The sequence below is a fragment of the Neophocaena asiaeorientalis genome, unplaced genomic scaffold (assembly GCF_003031525.2).
Source record: "Neophocaena asiaeorientalis asiaeorientalis breed wild unplaced genomic scaffold, Neophocaena_asiaeorientalis_V1.1 scaffold648, whole genome shotgun sequence".
Lineage (NCBI taxonomy): Eukaryota > Metazoa > Chordata > Mammalia > Artiodactyla > Phocoenidae > Neophocaena > Neophocaena asiaeorientalis.
The window spans coordinates 2216079-2228946 of NW_020172781.1; the positions used below are offsets into that span (position 1 = coordinate 2216079).

Below are 12868 nucleotides of genomic sequence, written 5' to 3' on the forward strand. Positions count from 1 at the left end.
CCCCCAGCCACACAGCCTTGCCCACTACCAATATCCCCCAGCAGAGTGGGAGAGTGGGACACTTGTTACAAGTGATGAACCTTCATGGACACATCAGAATCACCCAGTCCCCTTTACTCTTAAATACTTCCATATGTATCCCCTAAGAATATGGGTATCTTGTTACATAAACACAGAATGACAACCCCATTCAGAATTGTACCTTTGATACAATGCTATCATCTCTTATAGCATATACAATGGATATATTCTTATATTCAATTTTTACCAGTTATTCCAATGTTGTTCTTTATAGCAACCCCCCCTCCCCCAAATCTAGGATCATGTTACATTTAGATGTCGTGTGTCAGAGATGGGTCTCCTGGGAAGCCACTGGGAAAGGGATGGTGACTTTTTATTGGGGGAATCTCTCAGTGTTCTAATGGTCCATCCTTGAAGTAGTTTGATGGGGCAGATTGAGCATCCCTCATTTGTGGCCCATTTAGTTTGGTCCCAGGGACACCATATTTTATGACCAGCTCCTTAATTCTCTGTGGGTCAGGCCATCCTGACTGCCCCTCCACCCTACCACTCATGAAGAGAAGTGTGTCCACGTCATGGGTAAGTGTTGTCTCATGGCCGCTATGATTTCGGGGTTCTACCATCCCCAGTGCTGTTAGGAGGCCTGTGACAGCATCTTCTATGGAGGAGGCCACCCGAGCTTCTTAGTGATGATGAGTCCTCTCACTGGTGTATTCTTTATGGCCTTGGTAACGTTGTATTCTCTGCTTTTCCATGGGAGATAATTTGGTGGCTTTTCTGGACTTATATAGCACATCCACCCAAGCATATCCACTTCCCTGACCTTTGAATCCCATCTTCCACCATCTCCCATGGGAATATCAGCATTTTATTCTCACCTGGCAGAGGCTCTCACTTTTTCCATTCTAAGAGCCTGGCTAACAGCAACTCTGCACGGTCTCCTGGGGTCCTTGCCAGGGTGTGAAGTCCTGAATTCCAGGAGGGGACTTCCACGTCAATAAACTCTTCCGCATCTGACCTGACACTGTAGCCCCTTGATCAAGTGCCCTCGGGGTCACTTCCACACACACCCACCTGACTTTTGCTGCTACATGCTGACCGGGTCTTCTGACTGTTCAGGATATAGGTCACCCCTCCCTCAGCAGGCCCAGCGCGCCCCCGGCTGGGCTATTTTGGGACTCAACCCTACTCAGTCCTAGTGGGCAGGAGGGGAAGTGGGTGCCAGTCCTGCGGGGTCTTATGGAAGAGAGACCTCTGCAGAGTCTCCTTGCAAGGGAGGAGGTGCTAGCTTTTAACAGAAGGGGTAGATGGGACATTTCTGAACCCCAGGTTCAGAGGAGTCTGGGGATTCAGGATTTTCAGGGGCTTCCACTCTTATGTCCGCAGTCTATGTGTCAGGGTCCCATTCTTTCCCAGGTAGGGTCTTGACCTTGCTTAGCAGGCCCGATTATTTTGAGAGTATATAACTCTTACACCAACTAGGATGGTGATAATCAAAATGATCATGAATTACAAAGTGTTGGCAAAGATGTGGAGAGACTGAACCCCCCATTTATTGCTGAAGGGGATGTAAATGGTGCAGCTGCTGTGGGTTACAGCAAGGTGGTTCCTCAAATGGGGGTGCAGGGAGGGACTCCACCCTTATCTCCTTTGGCTAAACATTAGATCTGCTGGTTTTTGTTTCCCCGGAAGGAACTGCCCAGAATGGGGCTTTCTCTCCGGGGAATCAAAAATTTATGGCTCCGGTGCTCCAATTTTCATTCCAGCATTTCCGTCATCCCTTACACAGGTGCTCCTCTGTTTCCAAATCTCATGAATTTGGACTTGAACCAACAGCTCCCAATACCAGTGCCCCAGACTTTTCTATAACCTGGGCCGGCTGGCTTTGCACAAACTACCAGAGCTCAGCTGAGAGAAATACTTATTAAAATTTTTTGTGCAAGAAACATTGCTTTATTGTTTCTTGTGGTCATACAAACAGTACAAACTTATGGCCAAAAATTAATAAAATCTGAAAATTCAAAAAAGTATAAAGATTAGCACATCTCGATTGGGTCCAGCTACATTTCAAGTGCTCAATAGTGACTACTGTATTACACAGGGCAGTTCTAAAACTTTTCCTGGATAAATAATCAGAGATGTGGACAAAGGGTGAACCAAAGATGTTTGTCTCAGGATTACCTGTAATTGAAACTTGGAAGGATCCTAGTCTATCCAACAGTAGAATATTCCACAAAATGTCAGCTCCACGAGGCAGGGGTTTTTGTCTGCTTTGCTCATTGCTATGTTCCAGTGCCCAGAACGATGCTTGGCACATAGCAGGTGCTCAATTAATATTTTAAGTTGAATCAATGAATACGCACATACACATACACACACACATATAATATGCAGATATACTTCTTGGCTCTGTGCCTTGCGAGTAACACCCAACAAATGGTATTTGCTACTATTTTTGTTGTTATTGACAATAAATTGGACCACAGCCCTCCCACCAGGTACAGAGAAGAGTGTGAAGACTGGGATTCCTCTCTTTTGTCTGAGTCTCTCCTGCTGCCTCTCAGAGGATATTGTCGGAGAACAGGCTCTGGTGGGGAGGGAGCTGTGGGAAAATGCTATCTGTAAAAGAAGAGAGAGCACAGAATGGCGGGAAGGATGGGGGTCAGGAGACCTGGATTCTGGACCCAGGGCTGACACCAACTCATGGCCCTCTCGGGATTGAGGCCCCCCGCCCCGCCCCTAGAAATGAGAGGTCTGGCCCAGATGGCCCCGGAGACCTTGCCTTTAAGAGATTCTGGCGTTCAGAGGATGGCACATGTCCAGTTCTCTTCCACCTGGGGAGGGGCTTCTCCCTGGAGTGTGGGTCTCGGAGAGGTTCCATAGCTCTGTCTAAAACCGTAGGCCTCGTACATCAGGTCACTATGTTTTTGGGGCTGAAAGGGTGAAGCACATGGTCACACTGGAGAGCTGGGCCTCCCACCTTGGCACTGGTTCTCAGTGAACATTTATGGTGGACAGGTGGACACTGTGATGTGCCACCTGGATCCCCTTCAAGGAAGGACATACCCCCTCCTGAGTTGTCCATTCAGTGGCCGATCCACGTTAGGGTATAAAAGACCTGCCACCTCAGCCTTCTGCAGGACAACTCTGAAGGCTGTTGAAGCTCCAGGGCTCCCCAGCTGCACCTCTCCCTGTGCTGGTACCCGCTTAATTCCCCTCCTTTACACAGGTGTTGGAGACCTCTGCAGAGTCTCCTTGCAAGGGAGGAGGTGCTAGCTTTTAACAGAAGGGGTAGATGGGACATTTCTGAACCCCAGGTTCAGAGGAGTCTGGGGATTCAGGATTTTCAGGGGCTTCCACTCTTATGTCCGCAGTCTATGTGTCAGGGTCCCATTCTTTCCCAGGTAGGGTCTTGACCTTGCTTAGCAGGCCCGATTACTTTGAGAGTATATAACTCTTTTACACCAACTAGGATGGTGATAATCAAAATGATCATGAATTACAAAGTGTTGGCAAAGATGTGGAGAGACTGAACCCCCCATTTATTGCTGAAGGGGATGTAAATGGTGCAGCTGCTGTGGGTTACAGCAAGGTGGTTCCTCAAATGGGGGTGCAGGGAGGGACTCCACCCTTATCTCCTTTGGCTAAACATTAGATCTGCTGGTTTTTGTTTCCCCGGAAGGAACTGCCCAGAATGGGGCTTTCTCTCCGGGGAATCAAAAATTTATGGCTCCGGTGCTCCAATTTTCATTCCAGCATTTCCGTCATCCCTTACACAGGTGCTCCTCTGTTTCCAAATCTCATGAATTTGGACTTGAACCAACAGCTCCCAATACCAGTGCCCCAGACTTTTCTATAACCTGGGCCGGCTGGCTTTGCACAAACTACCAGAGCTCAGCTGAGAGAAATACTTATTAAAATTTTTTGTGCAAGAAACATTGCTTTATTGTTTCTTGTGGTCATACAAACAGTACAAACTTATGGCCAAAAATTAATAAAATCTGAAAATTCAAAAAAGTATAAAGATTAGCACATCTCGATTGGGTCCAGCTACATTTCAAGTGCTCAATAGTGACTACTGTATTACACAGGGCAGTTCTAAAACTTTTCCTGTAAATAATCAGAGATGTGGACAAAGGGTGAACCAAAGATGTTTGTCTTAGGATTACCTGTAATTGAAACTTGGAAGGATCCTAGTCTATCCAACAGTAGAATATTCCACAAAATGTCAGCTCCACGAGGCAGGGGTTTTTGTCTGCTTTGCTCATTGCTATGTTCCAGTGCCCAGAACGATGCTTGGCACATAGCAGGTGCTCAATTAATATTTTAAGTTGAATCAATGAATACGCACATACACATACACACACACATATAATATGCAGATATACTTCTTGGCTCTGTGCCTTGCGATTAACACCCAACAAATGGTATTTGCTACTATTTTTGTTGTTATTGACAATAAATTGGACCACAGCCCTCCCACCAGGTACAGAGAAGAGTGTGAAGACTGGGATTCCTCTCTTTTGTCTGAGTCTCTCCTGCTGCCTCTCAGAGGATATTGTCGGAGAACAGGCTCTGGTGGGGAGGGAGCTGTGGGAAAATGCTATCTGTAAAAGAAGAGAGAGCACAGAATGGCGGGAAGGATGGGGGTCAGGAGACCTGGATTCTGGACCCAGGGCTGACACCAACTCATGGCCCTCTCGGGATTGAGGCCCCCCGCCCCGCCCCTAGAAATGAGAGGTCTGGCCCAGATGGCCCCGGAGACCTTGCCTTTAAGAGATTCTGGCGTTCAGAGGATGGCACATGTCCAGTTCTCTTCCACCTGGGGAGGGGCTTCTCCCCGGAGTGTGGGTCTCGGAGAGGTTCCATAGCTCTGTCTAAAACCGTAGGCCTCGTACATCAGGTCACTATGTTTTTGGGGCTGAAAGGGTGAAGCACATGGTCACACTGGAGAGCTGGGCCTCCCACCTTGGCACTGGTTCTCAGTGAACATTTATGGTGGACAGGTGGACACTGTGATGTGCCACCTGGATCCCCTTCAAGGAAGGACATACCCCCTCCTGAGTTGTCCATTCAGTGGCCGATCCACGTTAGGGTATAAAAGACCTGCCACCTCAGCCTTCTGCAGGACAACTCTGAAGGCTGTTGAAGCTCCAGGGCTCCCCAGCTGCACCTCTCCCTGTGCTGGTACCCGCTTAATTCCCCTCCTTTACACAGGTGTTGGATCCAATGGTCCTCCCCTGAAACATCCTGCACATAAACTTCATCCCAGAGTCTGTTTCCTAGGAAACCCATCTATGACATCATCAACCCTCCCCACCCCGGCATGAGAAAGATCTCTACTCTTGGAGTGGGAAGATCAGACCCTCAGCACCTACGTAGCTGGGTGACATGCCCACGTCCTCAGCTGCTCTGAGTCGCTCATTTGTCACATGATATTGAGGGGGGAGGGGATACAAGGCAGGATGTTTAGCTCAGTGGAATAAACACTGGCGTTGGAGTCTACCGAGTTAGGATCCCAGCTCTACCACTCCCTAGCTGAGTGGCCTTGAGCAGGTGACTTCACCTCTCTGAGCCTCCTTTTCTCATCTGCAAGATGGGAGTAGAAAACATATCTCATGGGGTGTTGTGAGGATTTAATGAAATAATGAAATTTAAGGGCTTAGAACAGAACCTGAGCCCAAAGCAGGTATTTATTAAGCGGTGGTTGTTATTGTTTATTTTTCTTCTTAGTGGAATGAGCCAACTGGAGCTGTTAAAAAAGTTACTTCCAGACAAGGAGGCATTAATTAAAGAATGAACTCTGGGTGAGGGATGTGAGAAGTCCAGGAGCTCTCTGTATGGGCCCAAAATGATTGTAAAATAGAGAGCACAGCCTGACACTATATGAATGTGAGTGACCTCTAGCAAGAGGCAATTTCTTAGGAAAGAATGGTCTCTATCTACATGCCCCATGCTGTGTGGAGGGGGTGGCGGAAGGACGGCAGGGAAGAAGCAGAAGGTCTCACCGACACATCCCAGGAGCCTACTGGAGACCCGTCCCATTTCTTTAAGCATGGGTAACTCAGCCAGGCTCTAGCCTCTTGTGCCAGCCGCTGCCAGCTACGTGGGTCTCCACCACCAACGTTTCCTGTAGGGTCAGCCGGGTCCAGAATCACAGGCCTGAAGAGCAATATTTAGAGAGAGAATAGGTGAGAAGCTGGGCTATGTCTGGGGGGTCTAGATGCTTCTGGAAGAGAAAAGTACCAGCCTGGCACAGGCTGGGACTCAGGGCAGCAGGAGGGGTCCAGCAGGGCACTGCTCCCTGGGGTGTGTCCTGGGTGCCCTGCCCTATGGAGCACAGTGAACAGAGGGAGGAGCCTTGCATTTGGGCTTTCATAGACTTCTGTTTGAATCTTACCTCTGCCCTTTATTAGGGGTGTGACCTTGGGCAGGTCTTTTGACCTCTCTAATCCTCAGTATCCTCATCTGTGAAATGGGAAGAATTGAACATCCTTACCTCAAAGGATGTTGTATGAGGATCTAGACAAGCATGTGAAATGCTCAGCACAGTAATTGGGACATACTAAGGGGTCAATACATGGCAGTTACAATAATCATAATTTTTACAATGCTATTAGAGTGTGTTAGTCTTATAGCAAGCTCTTAGTTCCTGGGAACATTTATTATTGTTGCTGCAGCTGTTGTTATTTTAGTTGAAATTTCAGCTGTTTCACTCATTTTTTGTTAAGGTTGGGACAAGCTCTTTACCTTTCAGAATCTTGGTTTAGTCATCTGTAAAGCAGGTAGCATAGTGCCTACCTCACAAGGTTGCTTGCACGTTGTTTTTAAAATTAGATGGAAAGGCTTCCCTGGTGGCGCAGTGGTGAAGAATCCACCTGCCAATTCAGGGGACATGGGTTCAATCCCTGGTCCGGGAAGATCCCACATGCTGCGGAGCAACTAAGCCCGTGCGCCACAACTACTGAGCCTGCGCTCTAGAGCCTGTTCTCTGCAACGAAGAGTAGCCCTTGCTCGATGCAGCTAGAGAAAGCCTGCACGCAGCAACGAAGACCCAAAGCAGCCAAAAATAAATATATATTTTTAATGCTTAAAAAAAATTAGATGGTAGTAGTAAAGTGCCCAGCAGAATGATTAGTACCAGAAGATGATCAATAAATGTGGAACTCTCCCACTTCCTACATTTCCAAGGTGCCACAGCTGTATTCATGGGTTCATTTATGTGGGGAGCTAAGCCATGTGGGGGATAGAGTACCTGGGTTTTGCGAGTTGCCTTCTCAGGTATTGTCCAATAATAGGGTTTTCAAAGTCATAATACTTTTCCCAGTAGATGCAGAGGTGCTGGTGCTTCAGGACTAATTCCAAAACAGTCTGAAATCCCTGAGCTGTGTTGAATCTTGTTTCCATGCTTCCTTGCTCCCAAGCATAGACTGTCAGGAGCTCCAGGGCATACTGTGGGGGCAGCGGCTTCCCAAGCTTCTCCTTACACTGAGTAGAGGAAAAACAATCAGAAAAGTGGGTTTCTCTAGCTTTCATGTAAAGCACATTTCTCATGGACCAAATTCAGCCTGCCACTTGTTTTTGTGTATAAAGTTTTCTGAGAGCAAATCCGCACCTATTCATTTATGTGTAGTTTATGGTGGCATTCATGCTACAAAGGCATTGTTGAGTATTTGTGACAGAGACCGTGTGACTTATAAAGTCTAAAGTATTTGCTAACTTGTCCTTTACGAAAAACTTTACTGACCCCTGGTTAAAGGCTTGCGCTCTGGATTCTGACTGATGTGGGTTTGAATCCTGGCTCCACCATTATCTGATTCTGAGCAGACAATGTAGACTCTTGGAGCCTTATTTTTTCTCATTTGCCAAGTGAATGGTAATAATTGCACCTTCCTCAGAAGGATACTATGAAAATTAACTGAGAGGAAGGACTTGTAGTGTTCCTAAGAGCTTAAAGAAGCAAACTTTTTTTTTTTTTCCGGAGGAAGATATTTAATCCAAAGTCTCCAACTCTTTCACAGGTAACTTTCATGTACAATGACCATCACATAAGTATCCAGGCACACAAAGAAACAAGACACCCAGAGTGATGACTAACAAAAACAAAAAAGAAAATAGTAATAAATCCACAAAACTTTAAATATTGAAGATTTAAACACAGGCTTTAAAATAACTAGGAACATTATGTTCAAACATATAAGCATTTGAAATAGTAGGTAGCTAGAAGCCAGAAAAAGTAACATGGCAGACTTAAAAAAGAATGAAATAGAAATCCTAGAACAAAAATGACAAAAATGTAACTAATAGCTCAGTAGCATAGACATATTTAAAGGAAAAATTAGTGATTGGAAGGCAAATTAGAAGAAACTATTCAGAATAAAGCATGGAGAGAGAAAAAGATGGAAAATGTAGAACAGGGGATAGAGATTTGGAAGAGAGAACGAGGAGGTCTAACATACATTTTATGGGAGCTCTAAGAGGCAAGAAGAGAAAGGGAGAACGATAATATTTTAGGAGAATGGCTGAGAGTTTCTAAAACTGATGAAGGATATCCACAGATTCAGGAATCCCAGTGAAGGACCCCATGAACCCCAAGCAGGACCAATAAAAAGGGATCATCATTAAGACACATCAGCTTGAAACCAAACAAAATCAAAGTAAAAGTGAAACATATAAATGCAGCCAGAGAAATAAGATAGATTACCTACAAAGGCACCACAGTGACACTGACAACTGATTTCTCACTAGCAACACTGGAAGATGGAATGATATATCCAATGTACTGAAATGCATATCAATCCAGCAAAAATACCTGACAGCAATGAAGGGAAAATCAAGACCTTTGCAGACAAACAAAAACTGACATGTTTACTGTCAGAAGACGGTCACCAAAAGAAATCTTAAAGGGCATATTTCAGAAAGAAGAAGAACAATCCCAGATGGAAGGTGAGAGAGGTAGGATAGAATCAATAGTGAAGAAAGCAGTAAACACGCGGGTAGATTCAATGATCATCGGCTCTGTAAAACAATACTAATGCTTTGGGGCACTTGACAATATTGAGAGACTTAAAATATACAACAAAAGTTGGATGTAAGTTAAAGGTGGTGATGATGGGGCTAGAGGAGTTAAAGTATTGTACGATTCCTCTATTATTCTAGAAGAGAGAAGAGAGAAAAAGAAAGAGGGGAAGGAAGGAAGGAAGGAAGGAAGCGAGGGAGGGAGGGAGGGAGGAATTAAAGGAGAAAAAAGGAAATAAAGAGACAATTCTTTGCTGAGTAGGACTGTCTTGCTCATTGTATTCCTGGCTTCTTTCCACTCATTACCGGCAGCATCTTTATCCCACATCACAAAAATGCCTTTATGAAGCTTCAGTATGTCTTGGGCGGCAGTGTTGCACTTGTCAAGAACCACTTTTGTAAGTTCTAAAATGCTCACGTGCCATGATCAAAATTCTTGCAAAGCAAATTGAGATGTCTAGCAAATGTTTTTAAAGTAGGAAGTTTATCCTTAGTTACTTTCTTTAACTCAATTTATTCATCTAAATATATATAGAATGCTTATTACATGTTAAGTAAACTCTTCAGTCTGAAGACCCAAATGCTGTTTTTGTTTTTGTTCTGCTGTTTATTAGCTGAAAGTGTCTTCTGACACTTAGTTTTTCTTTCTGTAAAAGGGGTTTAATAATAATACCCTTAACCAGGTCACAGAATCACCATGGTGCTTAAATAAGATATGGGACATTTGAAAGTAAACAGAAATGAATATCGCATCCACAAAATTTTAAATATGATGAATCTGGCATAAGATTAGTGCACAATCCATGTTAGCTTTTATGATGTGTTTTCCTGTGGCAGCTCAGAGAAAGGACATTTATTAGGACCGACTATATGCCAGATATCACGGTATGTGATTTACTATTGCTGTGCCATGTTACTCTTTGCAAATGAGAAAACAGGAACCACAGAGATGTTAATTCACTTGTCCAAAGCCAGACACCTAGGAAGTGAACAGAAGTGTGTGTGTGTGTGTGTGTGTGTGTGTGTGGTGATGGCGTGGGGACGTAGCACTCATTAATTCATCTAACAATTATTTTTTGAGCTCCTATTACGCACCAGGCACTGTTCTAGGTCCCTGGGATACAGCAGGGATTCAAACATATAAATCCTTCTGTTCCTGTACATTTTTAGTGGGGAGATAGACAATAAACAAACAAATAAGCACATGCAAAGGCCCTGAGACTGGAGTAGAGTTTCCCTCCTGGACGATTAATGAAGAGGAAAGCATAGCCTGGGGGTGGTGGTGAGGGGGCAGAGACTGGGGCTCAGAGAGGTCGAGGGCAGATCCTGTGAGCTTCTCAAGATGACCTGGACCAGGGTGAGAGTGACACAGGAGGTGACGATGGATGAATTATAAATATATTTTAATACAGGACCAACATCATTTGCTGACAGGTTGGATGGAGGTGTGTGTGGAGAAGTCAAGGATGACCCTTGGTTTTGTCCAGAGTAACAGGAAGGATGGAGTTGTGATTTCCCTTCCCTCCCGACTCCTCTCCCCTCCCCTCCCCTTCCTTCTTCCCCCTCCCATGCCTCATCTTTGCTTCCTCCCCACACCTCCCAAGTACTCAGTGGAAATTGAGCCTCAGAGATACACCGCTTCCTGTCCCAATGTTCCTGCAGATTGTCTACAGATTCCAACCCTCAGATAAATTTGATATTTCCTTATGCTTTGGATATAAGATGAAATTAACATACTGTGTTTACACCAGATATATGCTGCCTATGCCTCATCCTTGCTTCCTCCCACACCTCCCCCTCCTCCTTCCCTCCCTCTATTCCACCCCTCCCTCCTCCTCTTGTCCTCACTCTCTTCCTTCTCTCCCTCCTCCTCCTCCTCCTCCAGTTTACACCAGATATACGCTGCCTCATTTTTAGAAAGAGAAGATTCACACACTTTGCCAAGAGTAAAACTAGTAAGCTTGGCAGGTGTTCTATAAAAATATACTGCTCCCAGATTGTACCAATTTGTTGTTAATGTCACTGCAGTGGCTCAGTATGACCCTAAACATTCTTGCCCCAGAAGAGATGCTAGGATCTCCTCCCCACTTGAAGGGATGCCCTGTTTAATAAGACTCTCAAAGTGAGAGAGATTTCTGCTCAGAAACATGAAAAGAGCAGAAGAAGCCCTGACATAGGACAAAGGCTGAAACACCTTGTGGCTGAGAGTGCTCACCCAGGGCATCAAAAGCGGGCAGGACATCAAACTCCACCCACTCGTGGAGCTGACGGGATCTAAGCATGAAGCTGAGAGCACGGGGATTCTCCCATTGCTGTTTCTGGACCTCAAACTTCACTTCAAATGTTTCCTCCCTTTGACAGGCTTCCAGCTGTCTCCTAATTTCCTTGATGAATTCTCCTCGGCGCTGAAGTTGTTCCTGAAAACTTTTAAAATTGGTGAGGAAGATGACGAGGTCAGCATCTGATCGGCCCCTGAGGGTTGTGCCTTTGCCTGAGGAGCCACCCTGAAAAAGGTGATGAGAATGAGAACTGATATTTATCATTGAGAAGAGCCTCCCTAAATAAAATGCTGAGAACAATCACTAACATTTTGAGTACTAGCCACTGTTCTGAAGGCATTACCAGTCTTAACTTCTAGAATGCTCACAAGAACTCTGTGATTTAGCTACTATTATTATCTGTTCCCATTTTCCAGATGGGGAAACAGATGCTGAGAGAGATTATGTATCAGCCCAATCACACAGCTAGTAGGTGGCAGAGATGCAACTCAGTCTGTGTCCTTTACTCCCTGTTCTTTACGACCTTATATAATTAATACTGTAAACTGGACCATGGCTTATTTTACTTGATCTGCAAGCCCTGCAAAGTACTGGGAATTATGGATGATGAAATTGAGGCACAGAGAGGTTAAGTGACTCACCCAAGATTTCACAGCAGCAGGTGCTATCTGCTTTCAAAACTTATACTCTTAACCAGCTCATGAATCTGCAGGAATGGTGAGTCCCCAGCCTGGTCAATGATTAGCGGATTGTTGATACAGCTAGGCTTCAGTTTGCCTATCTCTGTGGTGGACGTGACATAGGTGGTTTATAAACTGCACCTGGGCATTTGTTAAAAGCTTACAGATGGAGGCCCTCACCCCAGAAGCTACTTTCACAAGCTGTGGTTATAGTTTTGGCATGGATAAATCAGAAACCACCAGCCCCAGAGACCTCAGCCTTTTGCTCTCTCTCTGTCGCTGTGGAAATGCTTGCTCTTCCAGCCTCCTTCTCCGCAGTCAGGCAGTTCTGGACTCACCTTCACAACTTTGGACACCCGAACAGGGTGGGAGGCCCCTCGGAAACACCTCTCCTTCAGGAAACTGCAGATGATGTGGATGGCTTCATTGACCTGCGCGCGGAAATCCTCGTCTGGCAGGAGGTGGTCTTCGATGAACTTGTCTAGATACTTGGCCGGGGTATCACTGAGCTTCATCATGATGCTGGGACAGGAGAGCCAGAGAGGGCAGAGCTGGAGGGGAAAACCTTTTAGCTTCTAACTCTTCTGCTGCCTGGGTCGAGGAGGCTGTTAGTTTCGTTTCATTGGAAGGGAGGAGGTGTGCCCTGAGTCTGGGCTGCTGTCGGTTTCATTTCCTTGTAAGGGAGGAGCTTTGCCCTGAGTCTTTGTCTCTCAGCAAATTAAACATTCCTTTGATTCTGAACCCTGTTCAGTCTCCCAGCTCTTTCCTCCAGTATTCCAGAATTACTCCCTGCCTTTAACAGGCAACCTAGAACATCTGGTCTTTCTTCAGACTGTACTCTGAAAAGGTACTTTTTAAGCCAGGTTAGTA

The 12868-nt window shown here is 45.5% G+C and overlaps 2 protein-coding genes across 2 annotated transcripts in view; both read right to left on the reverse strand.

Annotated features, from left to right (window-relative positions):
• OAS2 (2'-5'-oligoadenylate synthetase 2) overlaps positions 1 to 2793 on the reverse strand; it is a 28026-nt gene extending 25233 nt beyond the window's left edge. Inside the window, 1 exon segment of the mRNA XM_024741387.1 lies at positions 2203 to 2793. The gene's annotated coding sequence lies outside the window, so the exon portion shown is untranslated.
• A 1148-nt stretch (positions 2794 to 3941) lies between these two features.
• Positions 3942 to 12639, reverse strand: LOC112397263 (2'-5'-oligoadenylate synthase 1-like). Its single transcript, XM_024741388.1, has 6 exons — positions 12337 to 12639; positions 11179 to 11543; positions 7277 to 7570; positions 6030 to 6183; positions 4792 to 4942; positions 3942 to 4628 (listed from the first exon to the last, which is right to left on the reverse strand). Exons 1-5 carry the CDS (start codon positions 12514 to 12516, stop codon positions 4811 to 4813), a joined length of 1125 nt encoding a protein of 374 aa, XP_024597156.1. The 5' UTR covers positions 12517 to 12639; the 3' UTR covers positions 3942 to 4628; positions 4792 to 4810.
• Positions 12640 to 12868: the final 229 nt, after the last annotated feature.

What these genes read in the sequence shown, in the direction of transcription:
- LOC112397263 (XM_024741388.1), bottom strand. Translation starts at nt 12,516, where the DNA reads ATGATGAAGCTCAGTGATACCCCGGCCAAGTATCTAGACAAGTTCATC. An exon ending in TGCTCTTTTCATGTTTCTGA is followed by an intron (nt 7,571 to 11,178) that starts GCAGAAATCTCT and finishes TTGGTCCATGAG; the next exon opens with AAATGTGCTTTACATGAAAG. An exon ending in TAGGCTCCTGGGATGTGTCG is followed by an intron (nt 4,943 to 6,029) that starts GTGAGACCTTCT and finishes TCACCCTTTCAG; the next exon opens with CCCCAAAAACATAGTGACCT.